The sequence below is a fragment of the Sander lucioperca genome, chromosome 4, assembly GCF_008315115.2.
Source record: "Sander lucioperca isolate FBNREF2018 chromosome 4, SLUC_FBN_1.2, whole genome shotgun sequence".
Lineage (NCBI taxonomy): Eukaryota > Metazoa > Chordata > Actinopteri > Perciformes > Percidae > Sander > Sander lucioperca.
This window is the reverse complement of record NC_050176.1, coordinates 1,065,414-1,086,943: the sequence shown is the minus strand read 5'-3', so window position 1 is coordinate 1,086,943 and position 21,530 is coordinate 1,065,414. Positions and strand designations below refer to the sequence as shown.

Here is a 21,530-nt window from a genome sequence, read left to right as displayed (position 1 = left end):
TCATTAAAGTCGTAGTATAGTATGTTGAAAAAAGCTATGATAAAGTCATAATAGAGTATGTGGAAAAATGTCAAAAAAACTCGACTTGGCTTGAGAATCGGAGGGTCACTGGTTCAAGTCTCCGCATGGACCAAGTGGACTAGTAGCTGGAGAAGTGCCATGTCATCACCTCGAAGCTGCTCGGGGTCCTTGCCCTCTCCAGTTTTGCATGTGTAGGTTCTTTTTATGTGTTTATTTCAGGTCTGTGTGTAACTAACAACTAACAAAATGATTTCTCCTTGCAGGATTAATAAAGTTATGATTACAGTACATAGTTATTACATGTATAAAAAGTTATATTAAGAAACGTATGTATTCTTCTTGTCTTCTTCTATAGTGTGTCGAAAAAATTCATAGAATAGTATGTCGAATAAAACAATGAAAAAGTCATAGTATAGTATGTCGAAGAAAACAATGACAGGGTCATAATAGTATGTCAAAAAAGTCATAGTATAGTATTTAGAAAAAAGTCATGAAAAAGTCACAATATAGTGCGTCGAAAATTCATAGTATAGTATGTTGAAAAAAATCATAAAGAGCCATAGTATAGTTTGACGAAAAAAGTCAAAGTAGGTCAGAGTATAGCATGTAAAAAAAAGTCATAAAAAAGTCATATTATAGTATGTCGAAAAAAGTCATAGTAAATTATGTCAAAAAAAACTTGAAAAAGTCATAGCATAGCATGTCTAAAAAAGTCATAAAAAAATCATAGTATAATATGTCAAAAAAGTTATAGGAAAGTCATAGTATAGTATGTTTAAAAATGAATAGTATAGTATGTCGAATAACGTCAAAAAAATCATAGTATAATATGTCGAAAAAGTCATAGTATAGTATGTCGAAAAAAACATGAAAAAGTCATAGTACAGCATGTTGAAAAATGTCATAAAAAGTTATATATAGTAGGTCGAAAAAAGTCATATGAAAGTCATGTGTAGTATGTCAAAAAAAGTCATATGAAAGTCATGTGTAGTATGTCAAAAAAAATCATAGGAAAGTCATAGTATAGCATGTCGAAAGAAGTCATAATATAGTATGTTGAAAAAAAACAAAAAAGTCATAGTATAGCATGTTGAAAAATGTCATAAAAAGTCATAGTATAGTATGTCGAAAAATGTCATAAAAAGTCATAGTATAGTTACAGTTATACAGTTGTGTTCAAAATAATAGCAGTCCAACATCACTAGCCTCATAAATCAAATTTTTTGGTAGAAGTGATATTTCTACATGGCAAATAATTTACCAGTAAGTGTTGTAGAGTCATAGAAAACCAACAGACCCAACAGTCATGACATACATGCTGCTCATTCTGTGTAATTGAATCTGTAATTGAAAGGGGCATGTTCAAAATAATAGCAGTGTTGTGTTCAGTTAGTGAGGTGATTGATTCTGTGAAGAAACAGCTGTCAATTATGGACCATATTTAAGGAAGGAAGGAAGCAAATGTTGTGCATGCTGGTTATAGTACATTTCACACTGAAATACTCAGCAAAATGGGTCGTTCCAGACATTGCTCTGAGGAACAGCGGACTTTGATTAAAAAGTTGATTGGAGAGGGGAAAAATATAAAGAAGTGCAGAAAATGATAGGCTGCTCAGCCAAAATGATTTCAAATGCCTTGAAATGGCATCCAAAGCCTGAACGACGTGGGAAAAAACGGTCAACTACCATTCGGATGGATCGAAGAATAGCCAAAATGGCAAAGGCTCAACCAATGATCAGCTCCAGGAAAATCAAAGAAGACTTAAAGTTACCTGTGAGTACTGTTACGATCAGAAGAAGGCTATGTGAAGCAAAGCTATCAGCTAGAAGCCCCCGCAAAGTCCCATTGCTGAAAAAAAGACGTACTGAATAGGTTGAAATTTGCCAAAGGACACATTAACTGGCCAAAGGAGAAATGGAGCAACATTCTGTGGACTGATGAGAGCAAAATTGTTCTTTTTGGGTCTAGGGGCCGCAGACAGTTTGTCCGACGACCCCCATGCACTGAATTCAAGCCACAGTATGGGGATGTTTCTCATACTGTGGTGTTGGGCCTATTTATCGCATACCAGGGATCATGGATCAGTTTCAATACATCAAAATACTTGAAGAGGTCATGTTGCCTTATGCTGAAGAGGAAATGCCTTTGAAATGGGTCTTTCAACAAGACAATGACCCAAAACACACCAGATGAACAAGATTGATGTTATGGAGTGGCCAGCCCAATCCCCAGACCTCAATCCCATAGAAAACTTGTGGGTTGACATCAAAAATGCTGTTTCTGAGGCAAAACCCAGTAATGCAGAGGAATTGTGGAATGTAGTTCAATCGTCCTGGGCTGGAATACCTGTTTACAGGTGCCAGAAGTTGGTTGACTCCATGCAACACAGATGTGAAGCAGTTCTCAGAAATAATGGTTATGCAACTAAATATTAGTGCAGTGATTCAAAGTAAAGCAAACCCTTGAGACATTTTTCAGTTTATAAGGTAAATGTTTGAGTTTGTAAAGAAAAATGCAAATACTGTTATTTTTTTGAACAGCCTAATATTCCTTTTCTTCACTTTCTGTAAAGGTATAACACAAACTTGATAAATTTTGGTAATGTTTTGATTTGGAATTGAATGTGCAGTGTTCCCAATGCATTGATATTATGGAATTAAAAGCTATTCTAAAGGATTTTGAGCATTATTCACTTTTTTAAACACACTGCTAATATTCTGTACTGTATGTCGAAAAAAGTCATATGATAGTCATAGTATAGCATGTCGAAAAAGTCATAGTATAGTATGTCGAAAAAAAAGTCATAAAGAGCCATAGTATAGTTTGGCTAAAAAAAAGTCATTAGAAAGTCTATGTAGTATAGCAAAGTAGGTCATAGTATAGAATGTCAGGAAAAAAGCTATGAAAAAGTCATAGTATAGCATGTCAAAAAAGGCATACTATAGTATGTCAAAAAATGTCTTAAAAAGTCATAGTTTAGTCATTGTATAGCATTTAGAAAAAAGTCATAAAAAAGTCCTAGTATAGTATGTTGAAAAAGTCATAAAAAGTCGTAGCATATTATGGCAAAGATTTTTGTTAAAGCATAGTATGTCAAATAAAAAGTAGTCATAGTCATGTTGAAAATGTCATAAAAAGTAATATATTATTATGTAGAAAAGTCATGAAAGAGTATAGTATTTAAATGAAAATCATACTAAAGTATGTTGAAAAAAGTCAGAAAAAGTCATTGTTTAGTATGTCGTAAAAAGTAATGAAAAAGTCATAGTATGTATGTTACAAAATTCATGAAAAGTCATAGAATTTCGATAAAAGTCATTGTATAGTATGTTAAAAAAGTCAGAAAAAGTCATAGTATAGTATGTCATAAAAAAGTAATGAAAAAGTCATTGTATAGTATGTCGAAAAAGTCATGAAAATGTCATATTATGGTATGTCAAAAAAAGTCTTGAAAAAATCATAGGCTAGTATGCTGACCAAAGTCATAAAAAGTCATAGTATAGTTTGTCAAAAAAAATTCATTAAAAGTTATAGTATAGTATGTCGGAAACATTGACGATCTAAAAACAATCACCAATAGGAATCCCCAATTAAGTTGAAAATGTCACCTTAAATCTTTTTCTACACTCAAAAATTAAGCGCTTTTGAACATTGGACCTGGGGGACTGGCAGCAATCCTGGATTTGACCTTTAATGGTCCTCAGTGGTCAAATCTGACATCCCTCCATATTTGAAAATAAACTTCATGGTATGCACTATATACATATTATATCTAACTATGTTAGAAATGCATGCTTTTCTCATAAAATGCACAATATTTTCAAATCTGATAGCTTATTACAATTACAGTACAATTATCAGGTGACACTATGTAGATGGTTTTTTAAAATAATTCTGATTATTATATATTATTTAGTTAGGCCATTAGTTCTATCTTTTATAGTGGCATTGTACTATGTGTTAAAGAATAAGTCTAAAAGGGCACAATACATGAGCAGTAAGACAGGTTGTGAACAAGCCAATAGTTTAACCAGATTATCTAAACCAATAATAGATAATTATTTCACTTAATTCACTTGGATTTTTCTGTGGAGAAACAGTATTCTTTTCCCTCTGTTCTTTCCGTGTCTAATAGATGCTTTTATTTTAAATACACAGTATGAATCTGACAGTAAACACAAGAAAACAACCAAAAATGGCTGCCTTGACAGGGTATCTTTGCATGTTTGTTGGAGGACTTTCTAACAGCAGCGGCTATTGATGAAAAGCCTGCGTTGCATTTTATTTTTACTTAACTTTTATTGACAATCAGAGTGATTAAAGGTGAACTATGCATTTTTTTTTAGCTTAATTTACCTTAACTGAACAGCTTTGGAGTCATTGGAATGGTTATATGACTTTTTTCTCGAGTTGAATGGTGGTTGTCTCGCTTCCCCCTAGCGACTGTGAGCGGAAAAAACACCCTTGCAACTTTCAGCCGGTGAGTCGCTAGCTATAAGAACGAGGTAGCAATGGAATTTTTCACACTATCGTCATGGCTGAGCTGGCAAAAAAGAAGCAGAAAGCTAGGAAAGCATTGTCGGAGGAACAGAGAAAGAGGAAAGGGCAGACTGACCGAGCAAGGAGTCAGACACGAGTAAACATCGGACCTGCGTTTTCAGAATGGCGTGAACTGAGACAAACAGAAGGCTGCAAATCCGATGCTGACTTGGCGTTCTTGCTGTTGCACTTGTAAAGTATCTTTGGGATAAACTCTGTTTAATCTTTGTATTTCTTTTTATTGTGACCTCAGGATGTTTGCTATTGTCTGTAAAGGTTTTTATTATGCTCGCTGTCTGTTACGGGCTTACTAGCTAGCTTACTAGCTGTCTACCTCAGTGGACATGGCTCCGTGCATTCGCCGGCTTCTATGAAAACAAATGCACATGACCAGAGGGAGAAGATGGGAGGGGGGAGAGTCGCCAACGAGTTTTTACTACAGTGTTGCTAAATATCTATTCCGAAATTGTAGGGGGAGCTCTATAGAGAAACCTGCGAGCAAATGCGAGAAAACAGCGAAGAAATTGCCAAAACTGCATAGCGCCCCTTTAAAATACAGTGAAAATAACAATGGCTCACCTCTTTGGCCTTGTTGCGACTCCTCATGTTCTCAGCGATGTACTTGACGCTCTCAATGGCCTGTTTGATTTCAGGTGAGACCACAGAAAATGCCACCACCGTGTTGATACTCTGTGGACTCAGCTGACGTGTTATTTTCCCCATGTCTGGTGTTTCTGGGGTCTCCTTCCCATTCTGGCAGGGGCAAGAGCCTTTCTTCCCAGTGCAGCCCTCCACAGATGAGAACTTACTGTCCCCGAACTCCAGACAGTTGAGGGAGCCTCCTCCCACCTGCTGGAGATCACAACCAGAGTTCAGATTAAGGTTTGCATCTGCTTCAACTCAAAGTCGACATTCTCACGTCATAATTTCATAAAAAACAGAGGTCTCTGGGATATATCTGTAGGTGCAACTTTATCACGGTTATATCGAGAAAATACTTGTTTCTTTCCAGTGATTAGGGAAGTAAAACTTTTAGTTGTAGTTGAAGTGCTTACTCTGAGCTCTCCGTGTTGATCATAAAGAACTTATTGGATCAAATAACTTTGTTAAAATTCTTTACCAGTAGAGAATTTTGTTTTAGTAGATTCACCTGGCAGTTATGGCAGGAAGTTAGAAGCTATATCTCAAAGGATTTTAGTACTCAAAGATGGAAGACTGTTGTATGGTCGGACAAGCAAGCTTTCAAATTGTTAGAAGGAGAAATTCATTTTATACAGAAATACATTTTGAGTATTACTGTAGGAAAGAGTTCAGTTACTTCCCCTTGCTGCTCTTCTCTGCTATAACTGTTACATTATAGATATTATATTGAGTTCAGCGCTGCAGCTGCAGGATTAAGTCAAAGCTATAGTGTACTAAAGCCCACCTGCCTCTCCCTTATCATTTTTTATGCACATTTTGAAGTACACATTAGAAAAGGTGTATGGAAATATATATCTATACCGCCAACTTCAACTAGTTTATTCGCTCCAGACCAGTTAATGAAAATGCGCCTAATTCACATTTCTTTTTTGCAACATTTCAAAAGTTAGACTAAACTTTGCTTGACAACTGAATGGAAACACGGCTACTGATTGAAGCACAAAGAAATAGAAAGCTATCCAAGTAAACTGACTTCAAAAATGTAGATGTTAAAATTGTAAATGATTCTCAATGGGCCAGTTTACTGGACATTCACACTTTTAGCTCTCTTTTTCATTCCTGATACAACCTTTTCTCTTTTTTTCCATGAACAAGTGATTGCAATACTATGAATACCTTCCAGGAATGACTGAAACCCCTGAAACTGTAGAATATTCAATAAAAACTGTGCTCGGTGCGGTAGTACCATTATTCATGGCCTCTAGTTCCAGCCCAGTGTAGCCACATCAAGATGACATAACCCCCCAAACTTTTTGTGGTTTATATAACAGGTCCAGACATGACACATGGGTCAGAGTCTAAGAGCTCAAGTGGACTAGATGTTTTAGGATGGGGACGCCTTACCTGCATCAAGCTATTCTTTCTTTTCTTCCCTCCTTTCCCTCCTCCGCCTCCTCCTCCCCCTCCAGCTCCTCCTGCCTCCCCACTGCTGTCCAACCCCCCAGCCTTGCTGTCTTCGTCAATCGGTCTCCGCATCAGCATAATCCTCGGCAGCACTCTGAGAAACACAGAGCGCACCCAATCCGGCATAGTGTGGGTCATTGGCGTGCGGTAGTGTACGTTTAGCACGAACACAGTGATGACGATGCTGAGCGTGACGAAGATCATTGTGAAGAGCAGATACTCTCCAATGAGCGGGATGACCAGCGACGTGGAGGGGATGGTCTCGGTGATAACGAGCAGGAACACAGTGAGGGAGAGCAGGACGGAGATACAGAGCGTGACCTTCTCTCCACAGTCAGACGGGAGATAGAAAACCAGCACTGTGAGGAAAGAGATGAGGAGGCAGGGGATGATGAGGTTGATTGTGTAGAATAGTGGCAGGCGCCGGATGTAGAAGGAGTAGGTAATGTCTGGGTAGATCTCCTCACAGCAGTTGTATTTGATATCATGCTTGTAGCCTGGAGCGTCAATGATTTCCCATTCGCCACTCTCCCAGAAGTCTTTCAGGTTCACCTAGGTGATGGATAAAGATCCTAAAATCAAATCATGCAATGATTTACCACCAGAACAACATTCAGGCTCAACTTACCATTCTTACAAGGCTCCTGTAAGTCAGTACAATACATACTAGGCTCATGGTTTTGATTTTTACAGTTGTCTTCCTGATGAATATGGATTTTTAAGAATGTGCAAAACAAATGAAAACTGATTTTCACCTGTTTCATGTCCACATGCACCCAACATACTGTAAATTGCTGCAAGAAGACGCTGATCGCTGTGGTTTACAGTAAATAAGGCCGTCTTGTGATATTTACTGATCTTACAGAAAATCGTACAGTTATAGGAAGAAAGAGAAAAAATAAGAGAAAATGCAAATGCGGCTCGATTAACGACCAAAGTCCCTCTAGGCAAGCAAAAAACAAAATGGTTAAACTACAGAATGGTTATGTTCCAAATATTATAAAATTCAAATTAAATTTTTACATTTTTCTTACTGGAATTATATTTTAAACACACACTGATAAAAGATGTTTAAACCTACAGTTGGTAACTTTGATAAAAACATAACTTTTTGTCCTATTTGCTCAAACTGTCACTATATCCAAAGAGTATTACATAAACCTTCCTTTGCCTACTCCTGGTGCTCCTAATGGTGTAGAGAAAATAACTATTCAGAGCCGTGAAGTCTCTAACATAAAATGAATGAATTTGGGCGGTGCTTGGTTTTGGCTCCTCTTGGTCAAAAACGCTCTCATTTTCATAAAAGACTGCTCGGCTCTGATTGGTTGTTGTATGTTCAGGCGCGGTGGAAACTTGCAAATGCCATGACAAGCACTGGGGGAGCCAGAGGAGCAGGGTTTTTTTTTCACTGATAATCTGTCTCATCTACTACTGTCAAGATATGGTGACAGTTTCAGCAAATATAACAAAAAGTTATTTTTACATAAGTTACCTACTACTCCAGCAATTTAGTGCACTTTCATTAAGTTGGAGCACTTACAAGAGACAGATTAGAGAAAGAATGATTAAAATGGGTCCTGCTTAAAAAACGCTGAATCCTAATATTCCTAAAATGCAACTCAGTAACATCTTTTCATGCGCCCTCCACTTTCAAACTCCATGCCCTAAGTTTATGAGGCAAGTTTTCTTTACATCACCATGACATCATCATGGTTAATTTCTCAGACTTCAGAGAGCTCCCTCCAGAGCTACAAAAGACATTATATAACTGTTTTCACATGCTGAGTAGTGGTCTCCATTAGAGTAAACTGACGTTTGTGTGTAAAATCGGTGGAATACCCCTTTAATAAAAGACAGAATAATAAACCCTACAGTAGATACACGTTGGAATACATTCTCACACTCAACTTGTCACATACGGATGATTGGTCAGGATCCATTGCCGTTACTTTTTAACGTGCTACCCTGCACGTTAAAAAGTAACGGCAATGGATCCTGACCAATCGTAGGGTTAGGTGAGAAAATTACTTTGTTAGGTTTAGGAAAAGATCGTGTTTTGGGTTCAAATAAGCATGTTTGTTATGTAATTTAAGTGTGTGACGTTTGTTCAGTACTTTACACAAGTAAGTTAACTTATGTACAAAAGTTAATTAAGTCAACGTTGACTTTTGGTTTGACGTAGGACAGAGCAGCAGTCTCGTTGATGAAAGTCCTGTCTTTGTTTGACCCATCCATCCAGCCCGACCTTCTCCATACATGGACTTTGTTGCTCTTTATCCCTGCAGACTTTGTCGCTCTTTATACTATGTCATCTCACGGTGCGCGGTTGAGCAGTTGCTCTGAGCATCTAATATTGCCGCAGATGGATTTACTTTGGAATTACGGAGCATTTCCACCAGGTCAGGCGAGGACATGCCGCTCCACTCAACTGGCCGCATCTCATGTCGGTGATTTACTCTATCGTGAAATGTATCATCTATCCTGATTGGATAAAAATGCGCTGTTCTCCCCTTTCAAACAGGCAACAACATGGCGGCCTGCTCATAAACTTTATTAGTTATTCCATCTAAACAATCCATTAAATTCTATTTCTTAAAACATTTGAGTTGATTCATTTTATTTAAACAGGGACAATGCACAAGTTAACATTAACCTTGTATAAGAACAAGGAGAGATGCACTGTGCCAGGTTGTAGCACAAGTGCTATTTTCCGCCCGTAGTACCTTGAGGAGGAGAGAAGTAGGCAATGCCACTGCTAAATCATTTTATTTTAGAAATACACTGACTAGTTTAACAGTTTGGTCCTAAGTCCATGAGCCAGGCGCGTTGCACTGGACGGACTCATTTACATAAAGCTGAGGTCTATTCAACTTTAAGACACGGTCACAGGAATGCAGGCGAATGACCATCACATTTTGAGGCGATACTGGAGGGTTAGATGCAGCAACATTTATTATTTATCTCCTCCATCTTGAAAGTTCACCAAAGTTGATCTCATGCAAATATGCAAGAATGCAAATGCAAAAACACTGCAACCCCCCCTTCAAACGCACTGATCCCACCATGCACCGCGCGACTGCTTCTCCTGCTCTCCATAGGAAATTACAGTAATAGAAAGCGTTGAGAGGCCCTATGTTGCTGGATCTAGTGGAAAGCTGCAATAACCGATGAGTGTAAGCAGTGCTTTACTAGTAGGTAGGACAGAGAGAAAAACAATGAAATAGATAAGAAGTTGATAGTTACGCCAGACAAACACTTACCTTAGACCCAATAAGTACCAGGTCAATCTTGGCTTTGTCATAAGTCCAAGAGCCAAACTTCATGGAGCAGTTCTGATAGTCGAAGGGGAAATAGGTGATGTCCATGGGGCAAGAAGATTTAAAAATGGCTGGAGGAACCCAGGTGATGGTACCATCAAACTTCAGCAGAGCCTTGGTCTTATCCTCCACCAGAAAATCACCTACAGCACTGTATATGACGTGTGTGTGTGTGTATGTGTGTGTAATCACGCAGTAGTCACATATGAGAGAGGATATGAGGAGATATGATACAAGCATATATGGGTTTTAAATAGGACACAAAGGTTAGAGTAGAGGGAGGCAGAGACGTTAAACAATGAGAGGAAATGAAAGGAGAAAATGAAATCGAAGAACACAAAAGAGGGTAGAAGATAAAAAGTTGAGGTTATGGAGGTAATAAAGAGAGAATCAGGATTAAAAGACAGAGGACAATGAAGCTGCATTATGCCTTATTGTGAAATACAAAATTGCCTTTGATTAACAAAATGAGTCACTATTGTAAGTAGAAAAAATAAATTAGGCCACAATTAGGTAAATTAAAATGGAAAGGCTCAGCGCAGCACATACTGAGCGTGAACAATAAACTATCGAGTTGGCACATTTCAGTGTAATTACAGCACAGTCTGTTGCACAGTGCAGCAGATAAAGGTATAAAACACATTTGTGCTTCAAGTAATTTGGACATTAATGTAATATATATGATGTTAATAACACATGTTCTCATGCCGAAATGATAAAATAGTAATACAATTTGTTTTTGTCAGTGCAATCCACATTGACTGTCGCAAAATGATTAACATGAGCGGTTTCTGACCTTTCATCTCTACAGATAAGCTCTAGTGGTTAAATAAGCAGTCATTTTCAATTTTTCTAAGTTTCGCAGTTACCTATTTACACATGTGCAGACACAGATCAGCATTAGCATTAATTTGGAGTTGTGTTTTTGGTGACTTGATGAATGTTAGTCCAATATTCACTTTTGTTTTAGCTCTGTTTTGGTCTCCACCAAAGCCTGAGGAGAGATTTCTGGCTCTTTAGCTACTAAATGCTCCATTATGTTCACCAGCTATGCGCTAACTGTGTGCCATATTGTGCTGAATAAGTGGCATACAACCAACAGCTGCCTCAAGCTGCTGGAAACAAGGTGAGTGAGAGTGGTGAAAGTGGACCAAAGCAGTAAAGTTATGGGCTATGAAACCAAAACAATGAGCTGAAAGAAACTAAAACTCTGTAGAGCTGACAGGAACTGCAGTTGGGTGACAAAATTCTTCGTGGGTTCATTACTATAAGCAACGCCTCTCACATTTGACCCATTGCTAAAAAATTGATGAGTGCAGCTTTAAGTTTAGAGACTGAATTTGCAATGGATGCAAAGTTATAACAGGACACTTGTCTGGAAAATAAATTGGATTTTGATCAAACAACCAATGCTGTTGTTTTCTGGTGTGTTATTTCTAATAATAATTGCGATAACAGTTAACAAGCTAAAAATTAATGATGATGGTTATGATGGTGACAGTCTCACTTGTTGTAGAGCACAATGTCGGGTCTCCAGATCTTGTTCGATGGAACTCTAATGAACTCAATTCCGTCAAACTCCGCCGGCATCCATCGCAGCTTGTAGTCATTCCAAATCTGAGAGAGCAGCGAAAAACATTGAGAGCAAGTCAACCATCTGTTTTGTGTTTTGTATTTTGCATTGTACACTGCAGACAGTATTTGTCACTGGAGACATGAAATACATATTTATACTGCAGGCAGAACTTCCTTTGATGTTTTACAGTAGAACCAAATAAGGATAAGGTAGCAAAAAAAATCAAGCAAACATGTATTTTATTGATGCAGTTCCTCATAGAGTTATAAGCAGATGATAAAAAATCGAAAATACATCTGAATAAAGAGCAGTTGGGAGAGGAGGGGAGTTTATGAGTAAATAGCTCAGACAGAAGACTGACTGCGTTCATTTGCTGTCAACATACCTGAGGGTAACATTTCATGAGCCGTAGATCCATTAGTCTTGGCTATTTGCATGTCATTCAAGATGAATTCATTCATTAGCAAGGCGGATTAATATCCAGCTATGACCTGGGAGCTGTTTAATTAACCACGTCATGCTACATTGGCTTTTTCATTTATTCATCCAGGGTGTTTACAATGTGGCTCACTGGAGATGTATGGCTTATTGTTTACCACATATAGATGATTCTACATCATTTTCACACATGATCAGTATTGACTGCCTTATGAGGGATAAAAAAAGAACTAAAATGACAACAAGAAAACGAGTCACCATGCTAGAAGTAACAGAAAAATAGAGTAGCTAAGGTAAGGAGCAGAACTAAAAAAAAATGAGGCTATGTATTCTATATTCTTTATAGTTATAGAAGGGTGAGAAAATATTCTTATTCTGTGTTGCAAGCACACACATCAATTATACAGTATTTAGTACTGTTTAAAATTAAGTTATATTTTCCTTTCATAAAAGTAGTGAATGGAGCTTGGTTTTTAGGAGTTTAAAGCAAACACATTTAGAAATACTGTATGCTGCCACAGAAGGAATCCCCTGCAGTGCTACTGCAGAACAGATGCAATAAATTCATCAAGGGGGGCTTTCTAAAACGGCTAACACTGTAAACCCACTGGCTGCGATTCAAAGTCTTTATCAGTGACTTTGGTGTTGACACAGCTTCTCATTAGTGATGCCTTGTTATAAATAAACCGCTCAGCCATTCCAAATAAGATCAGCCTATACAGGCCTTTCAATGCATTTTAATTTGAGCTCAGAGATCATCTTATCCACCATTGAATCCCATCAGCATCCAACAGCTGTTTGGCCGCAATTAGTCAATGATTTAAAACGGCAATGTCTATAATGTTTATTACTGTATAAATTGCAGCTTAAATTATTTGTTTTTTCAAAGAGAAATACAGATTTAGAACAGCGAGAAAGAATGAAAATAACTAAAAGGTATCAGTTAAGTAGCAGTTTGGAGGACAGAGACAAAATGTGTTGTTAGGGAGAGTAGCTGGCTGTGGGAGGTCAGGAGTTTGGGGTCCGTGGCTATAGATCTGCTTAGAGACAAAGCGTGACTAACCATGACACCAACATTGATCACTACCTGATTGCATTCAAATGTCTACCTGAGATATCTGTGTTTTTTTGTCCCCTCTCCTTTACTTTTACTGTGTTAAACACAAAGCAATAGAATGAGAGTAGAACGAACATTCCCACTCAAATCAACATAGCAAGATGGTCAGAGTGGTGGCCATTTTTATGTGTAGCCTACTGTTGCAACTTTGACCGTTGTAGCGGGATAAGTCATTCTATTTCTGTGGTCAGTGCACAGTGTGGAGCCATTTCTTTTTGAACTAGTCAAAGACCACAGCCAACAGTTCATTATTCGTTCTACTCTCATTCTATTTCTGTGGTGTAGCATTTCAGTGAGGTATGACATTTACACACACACACACACACACACACACACACACACATATATACACACACACATACACACACACAGGTAGAGAGAGTGTGACAACCCATATTGATGTCTGCTTAGTATTTATATGTATGTGCTAACAAGCATGACCCCTCTTCTGTCTTCACTCAACTCTGTGTGCGTGCGTGTGTGCGTGTGTTACTTACATGTCTAAGCCATAAATTTGTTTCCATGATCTGATTCACCTCATCCTGCAAAGACAAGGAGAATAAATCAGTTGTTAGAAAGCAGAACTGTGTGTGTGTGTGTGTGTGTGTGTGTGTGTGTGTGTGTGTGTGTGTGTGTGTGTGTGTGTGTGTGTGTGTGTGTGTGTGTGTGTGTGTGTGTGCAGGCTTGTTTAACTATATTCGTGGGGTCCAAAAACTGGGAGTCCAGTATACTTGTGGGGTCCCGACAGCTTTGTGGGGCCAAAATGCTGGACCCCACAAGTTTAAAGGGCTGTTTGAGGGTTAAGACTTGGTTTTAGGATTAGGGTTAGAATTAGGTTATGGTTAGGGTGAGGGTAAGGGTTAAGGTTAGGCATTTAGTTGTGATGGTTAAGGTTAGGGTAAGGGGCTAGGGAATGCATTATGTTAATGATGGGTCCCCACAAAGATAGTGAAATGCACTGTGTGTGTGTGTGTGTGTGTGTGTGTGTGTGTGTGTATGTGTGTGTGTGTGTGTGTGTGTGTGTGTGTGTGTGTGTGTGTGTGTGTGTGTGTGTGTGTATGTGTGTGTGTGTGTGTGTGTGTGTGTGTTTTGTTGGTACAGCAGCCGAAATAACTACAACCAAAGTGCACACCATGTAGAGGAAAAATACAGCTAGGAATAAAAATTCACAGCATTTTCAAAAGGAAATGGAATTTGTTCTCTAATCTTTGTCCTCTAGAGCAGGAGTTGATTGACTGAAAAGGTCCACTGTGAGTCAGTTAATAATAGATGGAGAGGTTACAGATGTCACTTTGTCTCCACCCTTCTACTTGACCTTAATTCAGTTTGATTTGCAGTCCTGTGATTCTCAGATATCCACATAAACTGCATAGAAAAATACATCAGCCACATACACTGTATACATGCAGATATGTGAAAATATGTGCACATTGTGACACATTCCAGTGCACCAACGCCCACGCGTGCACATCCACCGACCTTTAGATAAATCTCACCTCTCACCTCATCCCACCAGCTATAGCTACATATCAGTCCAGTCTGAAAAAAGGCTCCTGCAGGCAGTTTTCTCTTAATCTGAGGATTTCCATTCAGAGCTGAAAACCTCTTTTCACCGGGGGATGTGCTGCAACTTAACATTGCCAAAGCAAAACAGCAGTGTATAACAACACAGTGTGACATTTTCGGAATCCGTGAAATTGAACGGACTAAATAAAGACTGTATTTACTTTCTGCTTTTCACTTCCCTCGTTCCGCAGCTTATCTTTTGCCTTTTCTGTGTGAAAGGTAGGAAATATGATCAAGATGCTCGCTGGAAAAAAGTCTCTGAATTCCCACAGACTATCACATACTGTTGAGAGGATGCAATTAGTGAAACAACATTTTGGTAACGTTCACCTTTGCTCATACACACTTATACAGAAAAGTATGAAATGAATGTCTAAAGGTGCTTTAAACACCTTTGACATCATGTTGAACTGAGTCTTTACAAGCTTTGTTAGGACAATTAGAACATATACTCCGGTGTGTGTCTGTGTGTTTGGGTGTATAGCTTACAACTTTGACCAGCTGCGAGATGGAGACCTCGAACTCCACAGTGACGGGGTCAGACACATTCTCCACTGGTCTGATGAACTGGTTATATCTTCTGAACAGTTTCCTGAAGAGCCGGTCCTCTGCCTTGGATGAAAAGCAGTCTGGACAGACAGAAAGAGGACAGGGACAGACAGAGAGAGAGAGAGAGAGAGAGAGAGAGAGAGAGAGAGAGAGAGAGATCAGTGACTGGATGAGTGAATGTGAACACAAAGAACAGTTGAAAGGAATGCAACAAATTCTGTAGAAATCTAAAATCTGAAGGGCTTATACTGACAGTGCTAATCACAGAACTGTGAGAAAAATAGACATTAGCCTCTTCCAGTTTTGTTTTGATACAACGTCACATCAATAAGCCTTTTGAGTGAGTAGATGAATTTTTTATTAAATTTGATGAATCGTCTATAGAAAAAGTCTCTTAGGATTATTGGTCCTCTGCTTAGATCATCAAAGTTCAAAGTCTACTTTGAACTCATGTATGACATGAGTAAAGGTTTAGGGTGTTTCTTTGTGTGATCTGGCTGCTTAAAATGGAGTCACAGCATTGCAAACTGCTAACTAAGGAAGCAGCTGCGTCCACTCTGAATGGTATGGGTATATCATATCTGTTTTCTTTAGGATCATTGGATCACCGCTTCATTTCAGCCCAAGTCATTGGCATTACTGGAAACCATTGTAAATCCATGAATCAATTGATTAATTGATTAATTGACCACTGCTGCATATACGTATCACTTTAAAAGCTCCAAGGGTAATGCTGCCTGCTTATTTAGATAGCGGTATGGGCGAGTGGTATATTACTATATCCAAGATATCCCAGAATAGAAATATACAAAATCAAAATGGAGATAAATCCCAGTGACAAGCATGGCCTTTTTTTAGGTGGTGGCAGCTGATGTGTTTATCCTGTATAAGTATGTGAGATATTATTGTTTACCAGAATATAGGTATGTGTTTGGTTGGATTGCGGCTTAAGTGCTGTAAACATAACCAAAATACGACGGGCCTTATTTACTAATTATCCAGGAAAGAGCCTCGAAGGCCTGAGGCACAATATCGGCATGTCCACCAAGTGGGAATTGTACGGCAAGCTTCAACTTAGTGCAGAGAAGTTGAAGACTGTATCCTAACAGGAGACAGGAGATGAAGTGCTGAAAGTTTGTTTTTTTAGCGTAGGTGAGGAATCGAGTTGCAAGAGTTGCTGGTTCTGTTAGTGTTTTTCCCCATTCTGTATTCCCATTTTCCTTTAAACAATACATGTGGTAGAATGTCTAGAAACACCATGTTGTGGTAAGATGAGATAAGGGGAAAACTTAGGTAACATGAGGTCACTCAAGGGCCAAGAAGATCTATTCAGCCATACTGCTTCATGATAAGGGAATGTTCTGTTCCGGGACCATCTCCGTTGGCGGAAAAAGGGTAAAAGGGCCTCACACACACCTTAGCCTATTTCCAGGAGAGAGATGGACTGAACTTGAAAAACAACAAGATTTGGGTGAGCATCTGTGTTTGCGGTGCCTATGTTATGGCGCCATCAACATCTTTGCATAACCCAAACTTAACAGCTTTATGCCTCTTGGAAATACAAAGACACTCAGAGTTGGGATGGCAGTGGTACGTGACATATCCATAGTCAAGCTGCTCCTGAGTTTTTCCATAACAATAAACTTAGAAACATTGCACTCTCCTGGCTTATGTAACAATGGCACAGGTTTATATTATCATGTGAATCAGAACTGTACCAAATTAAAATTACCTTCCGACGTATGAGGGATTTACAGGAAAAGGTGTTACTGTTTGAATCTTATAGGTAGCAGCTGAGAGATGCTCACTCCTAACATGGTAACAGAGTTGTGGTGAACTCAATTGTTTGAAAAAATGCATTTATAACACAGACAATGGTCATTTTCTGCATTTTCTAACAGCAGGTCAGTTTTAAATATTACTTACTGTGCTCTGCTGTTGTGTTGAGAACTACGCGTGCTGTGTGCAGTATGAAATCCGATTGCGGTTGCTCATGGTATGATGGGAAAAAAAGGCAATTATTGACTGACTTCTTTATTAAAACAACACAAGTCTGTTTGGCTGCACTGTAAACAGACACATCTGTTGTATTTCTGACAAAGACGCTGCATAAGGAGTGTCTGCTAACTCCAAAATCCTGTGATCTGTAGTATTAAACCACACTTTTCCAAATCAACCAGGATTGAAATTTTTGGAATTATGTTTTTAAATCTATGGTATTGAATAACAGTTAAACCGCACACGTTACCAACATGAACCAGTTGTTGTAGGTTGTGCAAGCCACAGACGTTTTCAAAGTAAACCATATCAAAGTGACGACTTGAAAGTTCCCCACACAGTTTGCCGCCTTGAGGCCAACTGAGTCACAACAGTTATCACTCTCTGCCGTTTGTGAAGGTATTCACCTACTCTTCCTGCCTCAAGACCCCAAGTGCTCCTAGTGTTGTCACGCAGAAACCCCGCTCACTCTCCTCCACCCTCTATAAATATCTAGATCAATACCACATTCTTCTCTGCTGGGCAGCTCTCAGAGTTGTTGGATGGAGGACAGGGTGCAGGAGAGAGCTGGATTGGCGAGGGAACACACACAATGGATAAAGAAAGCAATAAAGAAAAAACAAACAAACAAAGTAACGAACCAACATAGAGAACTTTGCAGTGCCTACTTGTGTCAACTCAAAGACATCAGCAGATTTTGCCTTGAGGTACTTGTGTTTTTTCCCTAAACTCTTTTTTGAAATACTTTTCTTTATTTGACTAAAACCAGCCAAACTGAGTTTGGGATAGATGAGAGGAAAGTCTCTTAATTAAAATGGACTTCTTTTGGGAAAAAGGCCTTGAAATCCTAATGATGAAACAGTGCTGACCCTATTACATCAAGATCCCTTTCTCAAAGGCAAGAAATAACCATGTTCGTGCAGACAACAATGACACCAGAAACCCAGCTGGTGCTGAACTCCTTGTGGCAGCCCTCTGGAGAGAACGACAAGAGGAATAAAAAAACAGCAAGACAGAGAGAGGAGAGGAGAGGAGAGGAGAGGAGAGGAGAGGAGAGGAGAGGAGAGGAGAGGAGACCGAAAGCAAAGCCTTCTTAAGATGTCACTCAGAAGATTATGAGAATCCAGACTTCATAGCCTTCTGTCTGGTAGCTGCCTAGCATGTGCTAATGCTATGCTAAATAGAGTTTATAAGGAGCATGATACCCAACACTTTGCATCTGATCTATGTTTGGCAAAAACAAAATATTCCAATACACAGTGCAGACAGTAGTATTTTTGAACAAGTACAAGAAATAGAATCAAATAGAAGACAATGGAAGAGAGGAAGAAATGACGGAAGAAAGGGTGGAAGAAAGAAAGGTGATTTTAATTAGAAGATAAAAGAAAAGAAGTGGAGAAATTAGTTGGACTAAAACGGACCGTCATGGTGCTTCATCTGCATACTTGTCGGTATAATTACAAAGGCAGAGCTGCTAAACCACTGACTAAACCAGCTCTTTGATCAAAACAGGATCCTACACTCACACACACATGGTCAGATGCATTTCACTGTGGAGAATCATAAAAGAACCAATTATGAGCCACAGGTTCTACCCACTTTCATCTCTGGACATTTCCTCTCTCTCTCGCTCTCTCTCTCTCTCTCTCTCTCTCTCTCTCTCTCTCTCTCTCATGCTAGGATTAGCATATCACGTGGCAAAAAGGTGAAAAATCAAGGGACGAAAAACGATTTACTTAAACAAAAGTATATGTAAGACAAAAGTCTCAATACTAGTGAAAAATGTGTTTCATGATGCATAAATAAAACCAACATGTACAAACGTGAAATTTAGAAATCAATCAATCAATGAATCATGTCACAAATTTCTATCTATTACTACCAAATAAGCATGAAACAATTTTTCAATTGACAGATCGCTAAACCCACCCACGTGGCGTTTGTCCAATCATAGCTTAGCAACTGTGCCTAGACAGGCTGTCAAGCATTGGCTTTCCCAACATGTTGAAGCGGTGTACATGAGGCTGTAGTAAGTAAGGTACTCTGCATTAAAGTAGTGGCGTCTTGAATTGACTAAACAAGTGTTCTTATCTGCCATAATGTGAGCTGTAATCGCTGCCATGTCTGGCTAAATAGCATACTACATACAGCATGCTAGCGCTACGTCCAAGGCCAAAGACCATATCATTGACAAGCTAGTGTTAATATTAGTCCATGGGATGCATCCACTGTGCTGTGTTTCTCTACTGTGTGGATGTTATTAGAATTAAATGTGAGTCAATATTATTAGCTACCTAGCATGAGTTGATCAATTTTATCAGCGACAGAGCCAGGTTTATCACAGCATGGATCAGATTAATAATGTTGGCCATAATTCATTAGTTATACTGAAATTGTACTCCCCAGGCACATTTCTGAGATCTAGGAACGTGTCAACATCACTAAAGAGAAGTCAGTTGGGGCAAGGAACACACGCAGTCACATACGTGTTCTTTTTCACAGCAGTCAGTTTGACTTGACATAGTAGGAACAGCCCAGGTGTGTACATTAAACACAAGTGTCCCAGTAAGCCAAGACAGTGTGACACGTCCACACAGGACTCGGAAACTGAAGCAGCTAAATGGAATCCAGCCATCATTATTTTATTATATACACCTGTGATTTTCCTACTGTGACAACATGTCAAAATGTCTTCTGTGACTATTGTGTTATTTTTCTGAAGTCAGGTCAGATGTGTCGACCATATTTCATATTAGGGACTGTTCGTTATTTATTTCAGGGGTCACCGGAGGAGTTTTAGGATCGTTAATCAAAATAGACCTGACCCTCCCTTCACCAGCAATCCAGCAATGTGTGTGTGTGTGTGTGTGTGTGTGTCCTCGAGATCTGACAACACACAAACACACGTAGCAGAGCTACCCACACCCATGTTTGTACTGTTGCTTAATTAAATAAAACATCAAAAGAGAGGTGTTGTCTCCGTCCGTGTTTTAAACAGACACACCTGGGGTGAAGTTGGAAACCAGAATCAGCTTTAAATACAGTGCTAATCTAGTCCTCACTAACACGGGCCCAATTATAGTATCTACATGAAAACTTCACTGTTGTTGCATGAAATGTTGTTTGTGTTTAGCCTACATCATCAGTTTCTATCATGTGAAATAAGAGGATAAGCCAGCCTGGTGGCCAAGCTGCAGACAGATGCTCCTCAACAGTGTGCTCCCCAGCAGTCAGCTCCCCCTGCTAAGCTCCCCCTCATAAGGTGCCTCTGCACCCCTTTCGTTTCAGACCCTCCCACCAGCCTTTGGGCCACGCCTCCTCATTTACATTGACATGTGTCAAGTCCAAATGAAAAGCCAATGTTAAATGTAAATTCAAAAGCCAAATATTAAATCCAAATGAAAATCCAATGTTAAATTGAAATCGAAAAGCCAAATATTAAATCCAAATTAAAAGCCAATGTTAAATTTAAATTCAAAAGCCAAATATTAAATCCAAATGGAAAAGCCAATGTTAAATTTAAATTCAAAAGCCAAATATTAGATCCAAATGGAAAAGCCAAATGGAAAATTAAAAAAAAAAATAATATTTTTAATTTGATCTCGCTTCGTTTTCTCTTTGGACTTTCAATTTGAATTATGAATAAATATTTCCTCCATATAGTTGTGGAAACACAATAAGCATGGAAACTAAATGCACACTTCCTGCATTACTGCATTACTTCAAATACTAAGTTACGTATCTAGTAAATTAGTATTCACATGAAATAAAACAATAAAACATTGAGACCATTCAACAAAGGACACTGGGTAATGACAAATTCAACACTGGTTGCTATGGACTCGTCACTAGGCTTCCTCAGTCATTGTATATTTTAGCATATAGGTAAAGCTGCCGAAGCTGAATATTATCCAAAACTCCATTTCTCAGACAAGCGTCAATTTGGCAGCTTACATCTACCACTCCTTCCTTCTCAAATGCCTTGAAAAGGCTGTCGTTTGCACAATTTCACAAATAATCACCGGGACCGAAAGGATATTTGAGTCGGGTATGGCTGCAGCCAGGAGACCTCCCGTCTCATGCATGCCCTCCCGGCTTGGTGCAGTCCGCAAGCTTTGACTTTTCAAAATAAAAGCTTGCGTCTGGTATGTTTTCTTATGGTGTTTTGGATGTTTTTGAACTAAACAGTACGGCAATTATGCTAATGAATAAAATTATTTTTTCAGCAGATGCTAGCAAAGCAGTTTTGTGTTTATATGTGTGAGCGAAATACAAAAGTTGGGTGACCCTCCCCCCTAGACT

The 21,530-nt window shown here is 38.8% G+C and overlaps 1 protein-coding gene across 1 annotated transcript in view; it reads right to left on the bottom strand.

Moving 5' to 3' along the window:
- Positions 1-21,530, bottom strand: part of chrna6 (cholinergic receptor, nicotinic, alpha 6) — a 36,336-nt gene that overhangs the window by 8,447 nt on the left and 6,359 nt on the right. The window contains exons 2-7 of the mRNA XM_031293613.2: positions 15,171-15,310; positions 13,613-13,657; positions 11,492-11,601; positions 9,928-10,135; positions 6,608-7,219; positions 5,141-5,413 (exon numbers count right to left, since the gene is read on the bottom strand). Of these exons, the coding sequence (XP_031149473.1) occupies positions 5,141-5,413; positions 6,608-7,219; positions 9,928-10,135; positions 11,492-11,601; positions 13,613-13,657; positions 15,171-15,310 (1,388 nt within the window). The remainder of the gene's footprint in view (positions 1-5,140; positions 5,414-6,607; positions 7,220-9,927; positions 10,136-11,491; positions 11,602-13,612; positions 13,658-15,170; positions 15,311-21,530) is intronic.